Source organism: Corvus hawaiiensis, chromosome 1 (assembly GCF_020740725.1).
Source record: "Corvus hawaiiensis isolate bCorHaw1 chromosome 1, bCorHaw1.pri.cur, whole genome shotgun sequence".
Lineage (NCBI taxonomy): Eukaryota > Metazoa > Chordata > Aves > Passeriformes > Corvidae > Corvus > Corvus hawaiiensis.
In genome coordinates this window covers 33,447,246-33,466,642 of record NC_063213.1, presented here as the reverse complement: position 1 = coordinate 33,466,642, position 19,397 = coordinate 33,447,246, and the positions used below count along the sequence as shown (strand labels likewise).

Here is a 19,397-nt window from a genome sequence, read left to right as displayed (position 1 = left end):
GAGCTTATAACACATTCTACACAGCATGGAGAAAGTTTCGGATCTCACTTGTATTTTTAGGGAATATAAAATCCTTTTAATGGCATCTCACCCATTCTATGTTCCTACGCAACTTCAACCTATACAGACTGAGGCTGGAAGAAAAAAGCAGGTTTCCCTTTCTCAGGGAGAGGGATTTTGCTACTGATGTCCAGAAGGTGATTGGTATCAGTTTTCTGTAGTCCCTCCCATAGGTGCAATTTCAGCTGTTTTAGGACTTTTGCTTTCTACCCTAAAGGTACGTGAAAAGTTCTGTTGGAAGTGAGGTGTACGTATCTTGGCTTTTAGAACAAAGGTGTAGACTTTCAGAGGTCTTGGCTTTTGGGTTTTACTCTCAAAATGAACTTGCAAATCTAATTGTCTTGCATCTTACTGGGCAGTAAATTGTATTTGAAGCAGTGCTGTATACAGTAGCCTGCCATGCACCTGATTTGCCATTACTTGTAAGCATTTTGGAAACCGCAGCTCACATGCAGCCCCCAAAGAAATAAATTAAGAACGTGAAATGCTTTAGAAATTAGAAATGTGAAAGCATTTTTCAGCTTGTTGTCAGATCAGTTTATTTCAGAGAGTGTTCATTTCCCCAAATGAAACATCACAGTTTGAAAGAAATCGATTTGTAAGACAGGCTCGGGAAGATCTGTCACAGAAGAGCCTCCTGCCTCACGCCACAAGTGTCATCCCGTCCAGACCCCGCGCCTACTCGTGAGCGCAAAAGCTGGGAGTCGGTGAACATTGCCCGTGTTTACACCTGGGATAGCAAAGCGTGGACCCGCAAATGGCAAGTGTTAAGGAGGAGATGCAAAGGCTACACCGGGAAGAGACGGGCCGAGGGACCCTCTCGGCGGGCCGGGCTCGGGGAGGGACAGCGCGGCCCCGGGAGCTGGCCCCCGGCTGCTCCCCAGCCCCTCGGCCGAGCCCAAGCCGTGCCGAGCCCCGGGCGCCCCGAGGGGGAGAGGCAGCCCCGGACCGGGCGGGGAGGGCTGGAGGGAGCCCCTTAGGGGGGCAGCGGCCCCGGGGAGCGGCCGGCTGCGGCTGCGGCGGGATAGGGAGACCAGGGGAGCTCGGCGGCCCCGGCCGGGAGGGCAGCCGGGGAGCGGAGCCCCGCCGCGGAGCTCCCGGAGGACAGCCTCCGACACCTCGCTCCCTCCCTTCCTTCCTTCCTTCTTTCCCTCCTTCCCTCTCCCCGCTCTCTGGCGGCTGGCAAAACCTGCCGGCAGCACGCAGGGCACTGACACAAGCCGGGGACGAGCCCGCCGGAGGGAGCCGGCGCCGCCGCGCTCTGCCCAGGTACCCCGGCCCTGTCCGAGGATCCACGTTTCCTCCCCTGCTACTCCTCTTTTACCTTTTCCTCCTCTTCTTCTTTCCTCCTCTTCTCGATCCTCTCCCTTTCCCCCGCCCCTCCCGCCGAGCGGCCGCGGGCGCAGCCCCCCGACGCCGCTGCCGGGCCGGGCGGTGCTCGGAGGGGCCAGGGAGGGAGTGGCCGGGCATCTCCCGGCAGGGAAACGGGGTCTGGGGCTGGCAGCCTGTCTGTGCGTGTGTGCGCCGGGGGGGAGGGAGGCATGGGGGCCGGGGGGTGCCGGAGGAGGGACTATGGGGAGAGGAAGGTATAAGAAGGGATGCGGGCAGGGGAGGGGGGTGATGGAAAGAGGGGGTGCGGGGCCGAGGGGCAGGCGCTGACAGCTGCTTTCCCCGCACCCACAGTCCCCTCCCCCGGTGCCGCCGTGGGGTGGGACTCCCCGGCGGGCCGCGGTCTCCCGTCCTGCTCCCCACCCCCCCGCCGCTGCCCGGCGCCGGGGGTCGGTGCTGGGGCGGGCGTGCCGGGGGTGGGCGGGCTCCGCCACCCGACGGCGCGTCCCGGACGCTGCCCCGCAGCCGGCGGGTGGGCAGCGGCACCCCCGGGACGATGCCGCGGCTCGGTAGGGGCTGGCCGACGGCCCCGCGCCTCTCCCCGGCCTCCGCCGCCGTCCTGCTGGGCGTCCTGTGCCTGCCCGGGGCGCCGGCCTCCTCCCTGCTCACAGGTACGGCGGGGGCGCGGGGCCCACCTGCGCCGGGTGGCACTGCGCGGGAAGGGCGGCCCGAGGTGTAACCGCGTGGATTGGGGCGGGTGAGCACAGGAACCGTGCCTCTCTCCCCCCAGAAAAGGTTTTCTTGTTCCTTCTCTCCCCCCTCCCCATTCTGCCTGTTTCCCCTCGAGGGTTTTATTTTCCTGAAATCTGGGGCGTGGAGGGAAACGCTGAATCAAATTCTAGCGCAAGCGAGGAGCCATTAGACTTTGAGGAGTGTTTCCAACATGACAGAATACCGGCTAATCAGCACTAGGGCCGTAAAGGGTTTCCTAATTTGATTCCGTTTGACAGTCAGCCTGCTAATTTTGACTCATTTACCAAGTGGTTGCCGTGCATTGAAAGGATGCTTGGTTTAGGTCTTGTGCTGTGCTCCTGGTCCAAGTCCTCAGAGGGCAATGGACAGCTTTCTGCTGATTCCAGTGAGCTCTGGATCTATCGTTATAGACGTATCCTGCTTTGCATGGAGTACTCGTTATTCTCCACACGTCATCTGAGAGAAGAAAAAGCGTCCTTCTTTGCTATAACTGGGGCACAAAGAAAGTCTAGGTTTGTGCAGCAATAAAAGGCCACTCATTTTCCTGTTCTCTTTAGAATCTTGCAGAAGCACTGAACATCCTTGCCTGATTAAACTGGGCAAATTAAGGCAGGATTCAAAATCGAGAGCTAGGAATGGAGCAAGGGTTAAACGTGAGTGTGGTGAGGACAGTTTCCAAAGCTGTCAGGGTGAAATGAAATATGCTAGTATTTTAAAATTTTGATTTCTATTTCAGGATCGGTTGCAAAATGTGAAAATGAAGGGGAAATTCTGCAGATACCTTTTATCACAGACAACCCTTGTATAATGTGTATTTGCCTGGTAAGTGTGTGTTTCAGCTAGTAAGAACACTCAGACGTGTACTAAATGTGACTGCACAGAGTGGGGAATGTTCCACATAATCAAATCTTGGGTGACTCTGTTGCCTTTATGTAACACAAGGTTATCTCAGAGCTGAGCTAATGGAAAGTAACCCAATACATGATCTGGCAATCATTTCTTTGACTTTAAAGCCTGGGCACAAAGTTGTACATGACTATTTCAGGCACTGTAAAACCATGTTTACCATGTAAATTTGGGGGGAGAACTGCTTTCACAGAGTTGGGGGTGCACCCAGAAGTCTTTGGTTGTAGCTCAGCCAAGGGAAGGAAAGGTAAGGTTTGGAAACACTGCTGCTTTGAGCTCCCACGTGCTCCCTGTCGCAATCCCAATGAGTGAGGAACTCCACAAGGGTGCAAGGTGAAGGCAGCAACGAGACCGTGTGTGCTGTAATAACGTGACAGTGAAAGCACAAGGGATGCTTTCATCAGAGTGCTTTGCCTGCTGTGCTGGGAGTTCAGTGGTTAACGGTGTTGCTAGCTGATACACATTTTGGGGAGAAACATTCTGCTTCCTTGTTGTTCTGCTTCGGAGTTAAGCATTTTTGGGAGCAGTTCAGTTGGACAAGCCAAGGCTTAGGAGTTATTGTAAAACAGTCATTCTAAATAAAACTTCCTATGATATTATTAAAAGAAAGCCATAAACCTTAATTTGCTGTTGAATGCAAAGAAAAATATAGGCTAGAAAGCTCTATGTTTTACATTTTGGAATTTACAGAGTAGCTGAATGTACAGAATGTGTTCTGCTTTAGGATTGAAATATCAACACACCCTCTCCCCCTATTATTATTGCTATTATTATTATAAGTCTATAAAAGATGTAAAAAATTTTTTCAGACTACCTTTTAGAAGGCAATTTTGGCAACTGTAGGACCAAGATCATCCTGAGCCCCTCGAGGTTGATACCTGTCGCTGCACTGAGTTCAGTAGGTTTTAAGTGAGACTCATTGATAACTTTTTAGGTAAAATTGATAAAGAATACATTATTGATTTCTTCTGAGTAGGATTGGATGGGAAAAAGAGAAGCATGGGATGAGGGAAAACAAAAAAAGAGATGAAGCTGTGTTTTATCATGGATCACCTTCCCAAATACGTCTGCCACCACTTTAGTTAATGGAAGCTAGTGTTAACCAGCAAGGAAGCAATTTATCTGTGAAGGACCAGAAGTTCAGTCTTGGGCATCAGGGCAATAATGCATGAGGGTAAAACACTTGTATTTATAGATCTCCCTAGACCTTGCTTTATTAAATCAATGAGCACCCTTTTAGTGTGCAAGCATGAAGAACTGCAAAAAGCTTTGGATGTAAGAACTCTAAATCCCTGTGGTTTGCAGGGCTTACTTTAGTGAAATGGCAACTGAGGGCATTTGGCTCCTTTCTGTGCCAGGAGAACACTACATTTTATTAAGCTCACAGATGCCTAGTGAGTTACTGCAGTTACCTGCCCTGGCTACACTCTTTTATTTCTGCTAAAGGATAAATGCAATCTCTGTTTCTTGAGTTGGAAGCTGGGAGGCTTGGTAGATGAGAAGGAAACCACTTTCGAGATACTGGCTTTAACACTATGCAACACCCAAAGCATTTGACTTATTGGACAGCCTGTTGCTGAAATCTTTGTTTAGATCTGCCACAAGGGAAAAGATCAATTTTAAGAGGTCTGGGGAGAGCAGAAACAAAAGAAACAATGGGGTGATTTGTGACCAGGAGGGGAGAGAAAATCAGATTGCCTTACATTCAGCTAGAAACATTGATTGTTTAGTAACAATTCAGTGAGGAACTTTCTCTGGAAGTGTGATCATTCTCTTCAAGGGCAAACCTGCTGGTTGATGTTCATACTGTAAGAAGTGAGCAATTAAAAAGAGAGCTTGGTCAGCTGTTATAGAAAGGAAGCAACTGCTGTTTAAGAGAGGACAGAAAATTCAACAGAGGGCACCTGTATTAAAAACACCAGTCAAGTGAGTAGCTGAAATTGCAGATTGGATTATGGCATGTCTTCCTTAGTGGTGATGCATTTCCATGAACACAGGCTGCCATAAATAACAACACAAGTTGTGGAAATATGAAGCTCTGGGATGAAGAGGAATATCTAAATAACTCTGGATGCCTCACCCCTGACAGTGTCTAAGGCCAGGTTTGATGGGGTCCTGAACAACCTGGTCTAGTGAGTGGCATCCCTGTCCATGGTGGGGTGTTTGAAACTAGGTGATCTTCCGGGTCCTTCTAATCCAAACCATTCTATGATTCCATTAGCTCCCTTCCAGGACTTTGCCCATCTCACAAATGAGAGGACACAGAACTGAATCATCAAGTGTTTGACAGAACTTTGCAGACTGTCCTGTGGAGCATGCAGATGCATCCTAGCAAGGGGGAAAGAGAGAGGCAGCATAAGCAAAATGGTCTCTGGCTTTCTCTTAACAGGCTGAATCATTTTGGAGGGTAAAGCTACAGGTAGTACTGTAGGAGCAAATGTGGTAAATGTTGGAAACTCATGGATTATGAGTAAATTGCAATAATGAAATGAAGACTTCAAAGGGCAATTACAAAATCAATTCCTTTTACACCACTGGAAGCTCTTGGTAGGAAGACCAAAACCAAAAGTTGTCTTTTCTCATTGGTTAGCAGAGACAGGGTAGACTGATCTTCATGGTAGGAATGTGAGCAGAAACAATGCAGATGGAGCGCAGACTCCTGTGTGTGGACAGTGCTTTGGTGGAAGCTTCTAGCTCTTGTTTTAGAGTTTTTGGGACCACAAACCCTTGAACCTTGAATACAAGAGGGACATTGGTGGGGATCTCCTAGAGATAGCCAACTTTAGCTACCGAACCAGATTTGCTCATGCTTGAGCACTAGCTCCAACGTGTGGAAAGAGAAGTTGTGGTGATACAGGAGTTCGCACAGAGGGTCATGTGCTGGAGGTTTCATATATGGTGCGTAGTAAGCCATTCACTTCTGAACTATTGGTAATGCTTTCTAATAAAAAGGCACTGCACCCACACTGGGATAGCTCTGCCTTGGATGTCCCTACTTGTCAAAATGAAATGTGTTTGTGCATGGAACAACTCTGATGCTTCCCTTATATTAATAAAAGGAAATGGGTAAGACTAAGGGCGTGTAGGTGTGTGTGAACATAAACACTGTAGTGCTCTGCGTGCAAGAACTACCAGCTGAATAAGCCACTATGGGTAAAATCTCAAGGTCCCAAATACATAATTTATATGTCTCTCTTAATGGTCTTAATAATGCCATAAGAAATGGTCATTTTTAATATCTCTAAGACAATAGTTTCAATGTGAGCTTTTGCAATTGCCACACTTTAGCAATGGCGTAAACATGAGTGTATTTGATCTCCAAATAACTTGCCATTAATTACAGCTGACTGCAACAAATGGCCATTTTGTTTTTGTCCTTTTAGAGAAAAACATCAAAGTCAAAGAAGAGAATGTGGTTTATCCACAAGGAATTTTTTGTAGGACTGTGATGAAAGCTCAGGTCTCCTAACTCCTGGTCTAATGGTTTGACTACAAAGATATCTCTTTTCACTTCACGCACTTCCACTCTATAAGTGGATGTGGGTGATACAGTCACAATTGAACATACTCATTTTCTTTTGTGTCTCTCTGACAACAGGCAGGCTGCACAGATATCAAGTTTTTGGTATGTCTGCTCTGCTGAGCTTCTTCTGAGGTGTGGATGGGCAAAAGGCAAATTAAAGCTGTCTTCATGATCCAGAGCTTTGGGGAAGTGTTGCATCCTCAGGGAAGTATGCTTTATGACTTGCTGTTGCTATCTGCAAAATGCTGTTAGAGCCAGAGTGCTCTACAGTGTTCTGCCCACTTCCACTCTGAATGTCTTGTGGCTCTGCATCTCTGAGGAGATGCACTGTCTCTGGAAAGCTAACATCCTACCTTGCTTTCCATAGGATTTGAGATACTGGAAAAGGGCTAAGAAGGCTGAAGGCAACTGAAAGCACCTGCTTTCAGATGCATTCACCTTACGTGCTGTTAAACACAGACACTGGAGAAAGTACTTAGAGCTGATGGGTAAAACAGAAGTTGCACTGGAAAATTGTTATTCTGATCGTGCCATGGCTGAGCATCCCATTGCAACTGTGTTTATAGCTAAAGACTTTTCTGATGAAAGGATGGGAAATGCTCTGAGCTGCAGCAAGTTCTGTATCAGATGAAGGTAAGCACTGAAAGGAAATGCGGACTGTGATGGGCAGTAAGTTAACCAACCCTATGAAGAAAAATTGTTGTCAAAAAAAGGGAACCTATTATTTCAGATAATGGTGTGGCCCCTGATAGTACAAAAAAAAAGTTAGAAACCATATGATTGTAACATTATGCCATGCTTAATGGTCAATGGTAAAAATGTCTTTAAGTCTTGTTGGCTTCTGAAAATCAAAGTAGTGAAACTGTGGATTATGAAGCTGACTGAAAAGTACTTGTGTTTTAAAAAACTAGTCTGAATTGGTAATGATGATTATAGGTAAAAATACATAATCTTGATGGTATTCATAATGGAGTTGTATTGATTCAATTTGAGAAATTTATTCCAATTATTAAATGCTTTAAGACTGCAAGCAATTATAGCTACATTACCTAATACAAAAATTATCTTCTAAAATTATCTTCCCACATCTGTGGAAAAATGATTTTTTTTTTTTCTAATTCATAGGAGCACTTTGCACATCTTGTGCAGTTTGAGGAGCCCAAACATACTGTGTATGACAATTTCAGATCTTTCTCTTTTATATGTGAAAGTTTTGGGCTGAAGGTAGTGGAGGCATAAGGAAATTTCTGTCAGTAGCATCAAACAAGACTTCATAAGCACATATTGGTAAGTTTGGGACTTTCTGTATAGTGAGGATTTTGAAATGTTAGGGGGAAAATGCTATTAACAGACTTTTGAGGGAATTTTTGATTAGATTTCTTTTATATGAGTGTCAGCATTTAAAACAGGCATGGAATATTTAAGTTCAGCTCTGGTATAAGTACAGTAAATGATCAAATGCAGCAGAGTTTTTGTTGGTACAGCTTTTTGGCTGGAAGGTATCTAACACTCAAAATAGAAGTAGGCTCACAACTGATATTATGGCATTTGCTTTCAAGAAAATACATGCTTCAACATACACGTGGAAAAGACATAAAAATGCTGCAGTCCATCGGAAATAGGTGAAATGAGAACCTGTGCATAGTTATAGGGCGAGAATGTAAAAAGACCACAGAATTAACTTAGCCTGAGTTAAAGTTCTGAGTGCTGAGTTTTTTGAAGGTGAGATGAGCTCAGCAGTGACAACGATGACAGGTGGTGGTGCCAGTGGTGGTGTGGAGAGCCATGTCATTTCATGCTCATTTGTCATCATCTCCATGGACCCTGAACACCTCGCCAGAAGCAAGCAGAGATCCAAGAATAATGTATCCATTGGCCAGTGCTGTATGTAGTTTCAAAAGGAACGTACCAAAAATGCCAGCTGAAAGGAACAGGGTAGAAGTGAGGAAGTGCAAGGAAATAGATAAGTGCACCTCAGCTAACGATGGCCTTGACATTGCAAGGGCTTTCTGAATGTTTTTGAAGAGAATGAATGATTTTAGTTTTTGTATGGTTTTTGTGGGGAGAAAAGGTCTTTTATTATCTTTTTTCCCCCACCATAGTTTAGAACAAAGTGAGTTGTGTCAAGAAACAGCTGATAAAAGCCAGTAGTGATCTTGACAAACCACATCTAAACCAGAGCCATTTCCCCCACCTTTTTTCCTCCCCCCTTCCCTCATGCTTGTGCCTCAAACTTGTCAATTGCACCTGAGGAGTGGTAATCATATGTCTCAACCCTTTATCACCTAAATCCAGTACAGAAGGAAATAAATGTGAGCCAGAAAGGATAACTAAGTGTTGGAAATCTGAGAAAAGTTTGGAGACAGGAGCTCAGGAAACTAAAAATCAGAGCTTTGACTGCTGTAAGTTTTATTCAGCATGAAACATAATTCTGTAGTTTAAATTTCCGCTTTTAAATCCAAATGATCAGTGTAGAATTTGACCTTTGCTCATAAAAAATTATGTTAAATTTGTCATTATAAGACATAGTGTTCTGCCTAGCTTGAACTAATAAATTGGTGAAACCAAGTGCAAGCAAACCAAAAAACAGAAGGAATATTACGTTTGTTCCCCCTGCACACACACACCCCCAATCAAAAAGAAGCCCAATCCTAAAAAAACATGTCCTCATTGCAGACTAAAGCAAAACAGCTACTTGATGTGCTGGGGTTCTTTACCTCTAGCATAGCTGATTTCTGTGGCACAGTGCACAAGTTAAAAGCACGTAGCTAGCCTGAGAGCAAGTGTTTGACACATGTTCAGTGAAGATGGCAGTGTTTTAGTACATGAGGATTCAATTGTTGTTGCATCAAGGTATAATGTGGCCCAGATGACTTTTAGTGGAGTAGTGCATATTAAAAAACAACAACAAAAAAAAAATCATCAAACAATTCTTTCATACCTATTTTATTTAATTCAATTTCAGTAGTTTGCATACATCGGCTACAGAGTCTACCAAGACTGCATCTTCTTTCAATTTAAATATTCTTGGTCTTTATTACTGTATAATACAATCAGCTTTCTCTTTACCCACAGAAATAATAAACAGAGAGACAAAAAAGCCTATGATTCAGTAGTGTACTGATAGTTTTCACCCCCATATTACTCCAAAAGAAAATGTTTTTTTGATCGGTGCATGAAGGGCTCCTGAAATGCAAACATGCTCCAACATGATGAAAGTTTTATTATTTTTTTTCCCAATTACAGATGTATATGCCATCTCTTAAATGAAAAAACCCAACACCCCCCACCCCAAAAAACAAACCCTGAGAACAAAAACCAGACATAACGCCATGTCTGGTGCAGCAGGGTGTCTCATATGTGCTTTGTCATATAAACTAAAGAAATGTATCTATGAATATGTATATATGAAGGAGGTCTTGCAAGAGAGAAGTGACTTGGATCAAGACCCAGAGGTGGTTTGTGATTGCTTTGGTAGGCTCTTCTGAATGATGATTCTGGTAGGTTCAGCTGTACTTGCTCTTAATTCATGCAAAACACCTGTAAGACAAGACTTTGACCTGCCTGAGACTGAAACACAAACTCTCTGTGGTAGGGGATGGTTGCTCTGGCTTGCTCCTCAAGGTTTCCATCAGCAGTTTTGAGGAATGTTTGAGTCAGTTTAGTCCCATATACAGGTTTGCCCACCCTGGTCAACTAGTACCACATGTGATATCTCATGTGATTTCCTCCTCTGGGGAATGAGCATGGATTGTATAGCTCTTTGTTGTGTCTGTACCATCCGTGCACCTTTTGATGTCCACTTTCTGCACTTCATATCCAACTGTGGCACATCCCTGCACAGGTATGTTGGCCTTCAGATCACTCTGCTTTGTCGTGACAATTAGTCTGGGGATGTGGTACACAGTCATGTGTAACAGCTTACGATGAAGCCTTTCTGGAAATCTGCAGGCTGGAAGAAGCTATTTCATGTTGTTCTCAGACCACATGGGATAGTGAAGAGTTCACTACTTGCACATTTCTAACATAGTCAGCTGCACTGAGCAAATATACATATGCACACAGTGCTGAACTGATTATAGGTCTTGGCAAAACCCTTCTGGAAGAGAGCTGGTGATATGTCACTATAACGATGATGAAGATCCAATCCATCAAGTATGAAAAAGAGATTCTCTTTTGTGTAATTAAAGGATCAGATAACTCAAATACAAAAGAATATGTATAAATAATACATGGAAAAGTATGAAGGGCACAAAAGTGCCGTAAAATAAATGGAAAAATGTAATATAACTTGCAAATGTCTTTGGAATGCGTCTACAATAAGTGCAAAATGGATCAGTCTAAGTTAGGACACTTTTTTATTGCCAATAAGAAAAACATCATTAAAGAGCTGGTCCAGTATCAAAATGGCATTTTAAAAGCATACGGTTACCTGTATATAGTTTTTATTAGCTTTCAAGTTTCTTCCATTGAGTTGTTAATGGTCTTTTTAAAAATTATGGTTCTATAAGTGAATGGCTCACAGTGTCAGTACTTCTGCTGTTCTGGTTTGTGCTGCTGTATAAAAATAGAATTTTTTTTCCCCACCAAATATCTGGTTTTATTTCCCCATCATGTTTTAATAGAAAATTTTGAGGGAAGAAAAATATTAAAAAACAACCAAAAAATCAAATGAAAATGCAACCTTTTTATATTGAGCTTATGGTCAAATAAAAGGCCATTGTGAAGAAAAAAACCCAGTTACTACATAAAAGCTTTTACCTGTATTACTACTATTAAAATGACTATCATAATGGTACTTGCTCACAGTGTACCTAATAACTGCTGTGATTGCTTCCTCTGAGGCCTCTTGGCCTCTTCATCTTATGCATTAAGCTGCAGCTAAAAAATTCCTAGTCCGATTGTTTGGCTGATAGAGCTCTGTGCAGCGTTTTGCATCCAAGTGAATCAAGTGCTGAGCTCTGGGTCCAAGTACAGCGTCGATCTCATCCCGTCAGACCTTGTCTGCTGACACTTGAATTTCATATACTTTTTGTCTGTCTCTCCCATTTATTTATTAGACTTTTTCCCTGTTTTTTTTGTTTTTTACATTTTCCCTCTGTCTAGAATCCACTTGCTCTAGATAGTTGTCCATAATCGGGTGATAAAGTAGGACTGTGTACCACCACCTCACTGAGAAAACAATGGATATTCATGCATTGTCTATGATTTTCATCCTTTTTACTTGTTTTGTCGTCTGTTCTACACATCAACCTCTTGGCTATAGTTTTCATTTTCTGTATTGTATGCCAGATTTTTCAGAGATGGAAGCATTGTACAGGTGTGCTGTGAAGTGCTATGGGAAAAGGCAGTAGTGTGAAACAGCATTAGAGTTGGGATAGATTTGTTCTTGTGAGCACTAAGGATGGGAACGTGATAAAATGCCATGTAGAAAAAATGGTGCCAAAGACCTGATGTTTTCCCTGACAAATTGCAGTCCCAGTTTTTTTGAGTCCCTGTTTTAAGTAAACCTTTGCATGAAGCTTCAGTATTAGAGGTTGAATGAGGCCCTCTTTAACTCTGCCTCAGATCTCTGCTGACCTGGTTGCACTGCATTTTGCTCCAGAGTCGATCTAGTTCACACCATGCATCTACAGTGAGTCACCTGGTAGCAATGCAGCCTAAAGTATGTGTAAGCCTCAGCATGCAGTATTGAAACTTCCTGTAAGACTTGAGAAGTCGAAGACTGCCATTTCTACTTCACACTGAAAACCAGGTATAGCTCAGCCCTGGGCAGCTCAAGTGTGCTAAGTGTAACCCCAGGCTCCTCTGCTGACTGCAGGATCAGCTGTCCCCTTTCCCCAGACAGCCATGGTGTGGCTCATCTCCTCTTTCATGGCTAAAGATCTTGCTTGAGGCATGGCAGCAGCACCTTGCACTTCTCCATAACCAGGGCAATGCAAGCAAATGTGTTGTACAGCCCTGGCCAGGAAAATCAGATTTCTGACAGCTCATAGGCTAGAAGTCTATGTATTTTGGATTGTGTTTTCTTGTTTGGGTGTGGGGTGGTTTTTTTAGTATTTTTTATTTGTTTGTTTGGTTTTTTTTGGGGGGGTGTTTGTTTGTTTGTTTGTTGTTTGTTTTTTAACTGCTCCTGACATGTTTATATTCAGTTATATTAAGTGGCTTCAATAGGAAATGGGAGTTTCCCCAAGGCTTGGAATCCTCAGAATGTATTCTGATGGCCAGCTAGAGTCATACATTTGCATTTGTTTTTCTGTTTTGTCTTAGGATTTATTAGTGGATGAAGAGTAACAAACCTTGGTTGTCCTGAGATGGTCTCCTTGTTCTTTTTTATGTCTAGATGACCAGTTGAGGCATGGTTTGGGAGAGATGGAGAAGAGCTGATTAATGACTGCTCTAGGGCTGCATAGTGATTATGATCTGATTGTGCCAGTTAGTGAAACATCTCGAGGTTGTGTCACCTAGAAACCATTGGGGCAGGAAGGAGCCAGGCAGGGTGGCTGGCTGGCTTTGAGATAAGGCTATTAGCTGAAGGATTGCCTGTAAGACCTAAAATACTGATAAGAGCAGAAGGCTTTCCTGCTACAGGGAGGCTGTTGATCATTTGCTTGTGACAGAGAACATTCTTTTTTCTGTATATGACACTGCACAGATGATAATTTTTATATGTAGCACTTTACCCTTCTACCCCAACAGTCCTGGGGACAGCTAGACTTGTGATTCAATCTGGAAAATCCTTTTGATTCAAATAAATGAATAAAGTTATTTTGGCAGGTAGAATGCAAAGCATGCAAAGTCTTTAGCCTGTAAACCAAGGGTAGGTGGTTGGGTTGTTTGTAAGTACAGTGGATAAAAAATGCTGGAAAATTAAAATTGCTACACCTTAAAATGTTGAGGGTCTGGTAGTGTAAGAAACCTTTTTAACAGATGCATATTTGAGGCATAATCTGTCCATGATCTATGGACATGAAGCATTTCTGGAGGAAATTGTTGATGTGGACATTTAAGATGCAGCAGAGTGCACTGATACTGAACCAGAACTCGTTTAACATGAAAATGCAGAGGAAACTGAAGAAGTCTGCAATTTGTATGGCTTCTGGGAAAATGTCTGTATATGTTCAGTTTAACTTGGCAAGGTTTTCAATCCTCAAGCAAAAATCATTTGACCCAAAAATCAATCTGAAGATGAAATTTATAAAATATCTAGAGCTTGAGGCTATGGTAGTAAGAAATTTGAATGGTTTAATGCACTTGTTGTTACGTGAAGGGTACATATATGCTGCCTAAAACTGTGTATAATCATTTTAGTATAAAAGGAGTATCTTTGATATCATTGGGTTTTTTTTGAAATAATTAAGCCAGTCCACGTACAGAAACATACAAAGGAAGGAGCCAAAAAAGGGGAAAAGGAAGCAAATCATGTACCAGGAAAGGGAGTTTCCTGGAAGACAGCCATCTGGAGAGGTGAGTAGGCAGCTCCAGCCTGTTCAGGGGGCACAAAAACTGCTGGTGGAAGAGGATGGGGATATGATGTGACTTCAGGAAAGCTAGGCATGGCTCCGGAACCAGAGGTTTAGAAGGATTTGAAGTATCTTCTGGAGAATTAATATGACTCCTCTGTGTTTGTAGCCAACTTGTGATTGTGGCCACAAGGTAATGCTCCCATTAGAGGATTTAGGTTAACCCACTGAGTGGCGCTGAGTTTGGGCTGTTGGCCCAGGCAGCCCATGCTTACTGTCTTGTCTCCTCCATTGAGAAGACAGCTCCAAAGAGGAATTTCTTAGAGCCGTCATGCTGAGCAAAGAGCTGACAGCCGTTGCTGAGTACAAGGCCTTTCCCTTAACCCCCGTCTCTGTTTTGGGGCCAAGCACCTCATGCTGTGCCATTCAGGGTTCACTGCTCTGACCTGGGTGACAGGAGCATCTGCTTCTATATCACAGAGCTGAGTAGCTGGAGGCTGAGGGAGAACAGCAGTTTATTGTATAAAACAGTATGTCGAGAGTCACTGATGAAGAGATTAGCGATCTCATCTCGGTCAGGAAATTTCCCTCTCTTCTCTAGGGTAGAGAACTGCGTTTCAATTGCCCATGTAAAACAGGCTGCCCATGTGGACAGGCTGGATGAAACAGTGTTTCTCTTCCAACCCAGACCAGGATGTTTCTTGGCAACAAGGACTTTGTCTAATTGCAGAAGAAGGTACTGTTAATAAAAAATTAAGTTTCCAAGACCTCAAGTGGATACTTTTTTACTTTTCCTTGGTTCAACCACAGGTTCTCCATTTTACACGGCACTTGCGCCTTTCATCATGAAGAGCTCTTCTTGTGCTAAAAGTGTGAAACTTTTGGATTTCAGATCATCTTTCTGCCTCCCCTAGCTGTTCAGGTAGAATGATTGCTGCCTGAGTTCTTGCTCAAAGATAACAGTTCTGTCCCACACAATGAAATCAGCTTTGTCTGCCTTCAGAGCACTGTGGACTTCGAGCCAGGCATAATCTGTTTCTCTGACATTTGAGTCTCATTAATTGGGTTAACAAGATGCTATCTGCACTCCATACTTATGTAAATAGAGCCTGCTAGCAAAGATCTTAATGGCACCTGATATATCACACTGCCTTTACATCTATCAAGAGGTACCACTGCAGGAGTCACTTCCAAAAGCAGGTTGTGTTCTTGGTCCCATGGGTCCCTTTATAAGCTGTAAGAAATGCTGGTGGTCAAGGACAACTGTTCAGATGTCTTTCAAGTGTCCCACTGGTGACCAAATCTCACTTTGTCAAGATGACAAATGACTTGTGCATACCCCATTCACCTTCAAGCTTCGCTCTAATGTCAGCTCGATTTACTTGTCAGAAACAGGTATTTTTTTTACTTCCCACAGTGCAAGTGGGAAAGGAAGGAGTGAAGGGAACACAGGCTGAGGAAAAAAACTGCTTGTATGGCTTCTATTCAATGTATTATTATAGTTGAGATTTGCAAGCTTTGGACATACCAGAATCTGTTTGTTTGTACATGTGCAAAACAGAAAGAAGGGAATTTGCTTTTCAGAAGTGAGAACTGACACTGCAGGGCTACTATTATGCAAAAACATGTTTTAACCACTGGATTTTTCAAGAAGAAAGTGGTTGTGCAAGATGAGTTTCTTATTTTGGACAGCAAATTTTTTCCAGAGCAGCATTTAAAAATAAGTGTTTAATTAACACGGTCTGCCCAGGGCATAGGGCATTGCGCATGTGTCTGCACTGAAGAGCTTGACTCAAACCTCTGAGCTCTCATGGGTGGTTTCATTGACTGCAGTGGTATTGTTATGTGGCTAAGTGATTGCTGCTGTGATTGAGGGCTGTTATATCTCACCCAAAAGAAGCCATGGCCAGGCCACAAAATATGGTCAAAGTCAGCTCAAGGACTGTGAAAGTGACATTGACAGCTTTGGCTTTTAATTTCTTCTCAATGACTTCCATATCTCTTTTGCTTAGTCCACAAGTCAGAATATGCTTTTCCTCCTATTAGCTACAGCGTTGGCTGAAGTTTTGAAAGTCACAATCTTACTTAATTTGGCAGTGTGATTAATCACAACAAAGGAAAGCTTATTCCACCTTTCTTTGTCTCTGATGGAAGCAAAGAAGTTTGAGTAGATATGAAGTAGGAACACACAGAAGTGAGATGTGTCAAATTAAACATTATGGTGTCATAAGCTTCTCTGACTAATTCTCCTGGGACCTTGAGCCTTCCTTTGCTGGCAGCAGCTGGATGAAGACGGCTTGAGGATGACACTTGCCGTGAGTTGCCCATGACCCAGGATTACCATGGCCCCTACAAGATTTTACTAGCAGCCAAGCAGCAGTTGCAGCAAAAATGAGTGAGCCTTTGTGAGTTGAAAGAAGCACCAAAAGACCCTGAAAGCTCCAAGGAGTCCTGCCCGAAATGCTCCTTTTCCTTGTCTCTTCCCGCTCTTCTCTATACTGACTCACAAGTTGGGGGCTGTGCCTTCTCTCTGCAGACTGCTGTGAATAACCTTTTTTTATTTTCTAATACCACCGAGTAGCACAGGCAAAATCACATAAGAAAACAAATTCAGGGTCAGTGCTCAGTTTTCTTGCAAGTTCATTAAAACAGCAGTGTCTGGAGGCCTTTTGCCTAAATAATTTCATAATAGAAAACAGACTCTCGTTCCTTCTTTCTTTTGGGCTACTATTTTTATTTGGTTGTTGTTCCTCAAGCGTTTTGGTTCTACTTCAAAACTTGCTTCAACTAAATGAAGAGACTGTTTTTTTGGTGCTTTCCAGTTTAAAAGTTGTACTGCAAAACTTCTAGGAGTCTTCTAGATTATGAAGCTACAATTGACAGGGATCTTCCTCTCAAAATAACATTAAAAACCCCAACATGTAGCTTAAACATTTGAAAGAAAATAAAAAACCCCTCCCCTTTCTCTCCCCCAGCTGAGATCTCCTGTTGCTGCTTCTGGCATGCATCACATCTTTGAGGATACAGTATCATGAGAAAACTGTCACTTGGTGATGTATTAGGGTAATATATCATGAGAGCATCGTTTCTTTAGAGGATATGGGCAGTAAAAGACATGATTCTGGCCAGACAGAGCAGCAGGGGACCCTGCTCTTTTTCTTTCCTTTTCTTTAATCTAGCCCTGTTTTTGTGTTGTACAGAAGTGAGTTTCTTCATGGGATATGACTTGTTGCAGAGTAAGTTAGGAGGCCCATTGGGCTTTTTAAAGTCTTTAAGAAGTACAAGGCCTCAAGGGCTGCTTTGTTCAAAGTTTTTAGAACAGACTGAAGCCCGAAACTAGGGCATTTGCCACTGCTGAAATCTCCAGTGTAAAGACTGAGTAAGCGGGCTTCAGACAAAGAAGGCAATAAAGATGCAATGACAGGTAACTATTGTTTGGATAATATATTTGTAGATCTAGCCTATCAAAATGTGATGAAGTGATACTTTTTTAAAAGGCAGGCAATGAATCTCTCTTTAATAAATGTCAAAAGAAGTTGTAATTCACAACATTAGGAGAAAAATTACTACTGGTCAGTATTCAGTCTCTAACAGAAAATATAGTTATCAAAAATAGGAATTCTGAACTGATGTACTTTGCTTTTGATATACTTTGATTTTTATGTACTTTCTAATTGTTTTAATGGCTTTGTTTCTCTCTCATTGACAATATCTGCTGGAAAATAAACAGCAGTGTATAGTATGGGGATGAAATTAGTTAAGAAACAGAAGCAGAATATTGTTAGGGCACTCTTTTAATGAGCTGGGTTCATTTCTGAGATGAGCCAGAACATGACACCATGGCTTGATCTAAAATTTGCTGAATTCAAAGTATTTAAGAATTTATTTTAAACCTTTGGTGTAATCTGCTTTGCCCTCTGTGAAATCATCTTGATAATTCATGAGTGTCGTCTTCAACAATTTTTAGGACTAGAATTTACTTAGGGTGTTTTCAGACCAATTTGTCTTGGCAGACTTCTCCTCCAAGCCATCCTATGGCACTTGAGGGGCACCACCATGTTCCAGGAGCTAATACACTCAGGGCAGCAATGCTGACCCACATCTGCTGACTTCAGCTGTGTTTGGTTGATCAAGCTCAGGCAGTGGAAGCTTTTATGGCCCTCAACTGCCCGTCACTTCTCTGGGAGAATGAATTCTCCACCAGCTTCAATCAGGGTAAACCAGGCTAGGCTGAACCAGGTCTTCGACATCACTTATTTAGCTCAAAATAAGTTGGGCAGTGATCATCCAAAATGTTTTGTTGACTGATCTGAGTAGCTGAGAACATCCAGCAAGGGGTAGATCATAAAATCACAGGGCTGGGTCAGTGAGATGTAACCTTTTACAGCAGCATGGGTACAGGTTTGCACCTGGAGCTTCAAATTCACAGGTATTGCCTGTGACTACTTTTTTCTTAGGTGCTGTCATCAGATTTAGGTAACTGGTAATTAATGCAAATTCTTTATTGGCAAAGTAGAAATATCATCCTATCAATTAAAATTCACTGAAAAAACATGTGAATTTTAAAAGTGTGTATCTCATGAAGTGTGAAGCTGGTGTCTCCCACAAGAATCCCAGTGCGTAACCCTTCCTTGAAATCTGGCTCCTGGATTATTATGGGTATTTTTTACAACAGTACGAACTGCTGGGAACTTGTGAAAACCCTGTCTCTTATTGCTAGAAGACTGCCGTGCTATTTTGCTGAGAGGTAAAGAGTGTTGCCTATAGCTGTGCAGCTGAAAAACTCTAATCTGAAGCAGCACTTGGAGGGTGAGGTGGAGACAGGGAGACTGAGAGCTACACGATCTGGATCCTGCCCTGGCTTTCTCACTGACTTAATCTTCAGTTACAGTAATTGTGTCTGGCCATGTCCACCTTGTCCCTAAGCTCACTGGAGCAGGGATGTGCTGCTGCAATGTCTGATGTTCTGGGACCCTGACCCCAGCTGCAGCCTTAGCATTGAAGCCAGCAAATGTAGGAGGAAGAGACGGTGCTTTCTTTTCACCAAATGCTGGTGCAGATGGCTGCTGTCGGAGTGTTGGGATTGCAGCAGGCGACTGAGGTCACTTTCCTCGTGCTGGTGAACATCATTAAGCACAGCAAAAAAATAAAAAAAATCTGTTCAGTCTGTGAGGGGTTGTGAGTGATTTGTCCTGAATCCCTTGCACATACTCATGTCTTCCTCACAGCAGTGGGGAATACCCATTTGAAGTGAAATTTGGTGTCATCTTTCAGCAGGGCCTTTGTTTTAGTCATCTTTCCTACGGAGCAGGGAGAGCTCGAAGTATGAAGGGGGATGGTTGATGCCGGCTGAGCATCACCAC

The 19,397-nt window shown here is 43.3% G+C and overlaps 1 protein-coding gene across 8 annotated transcripts in view; it reads left to right on the top strand.

Moving 5' to 3' along the window:
* Nucleotides 1–738: 738 nt before the first annotated feature.
* The window catches only part of BMPER (BMP binding endothelial regulator), a 151,020-nt gene continuing 132,361 nt past the window's right edge, over nt 739–19,397 (top strand). For 3 of the 8 annotated variants that reach the window (XM_048299243.1, XM_048299273.1, XM_048299274.1), the window contains exons 1-2: nt 1,676–2,060; nt 2,879–2,964. In XM_048299243.1, the coding sequence (XP_048155200.1) occupies nt 1,946–2,060; nt 2,879–2,964 (201 nt within the window). In that variant the 5' untranslated portion in view covers nt 1,676–1,945. Of the gene's footprint in view, nt 821–1,242; nt 1,330–1,671; nt 2,061–2,878; nt 2,965–19,397 lie in introns of those variants that run through there. The other 5 variants (XM_048299252.1, XM_048299260.1, XM_048299234.1 and 2 more) reach the window with 5 other exon arrangements.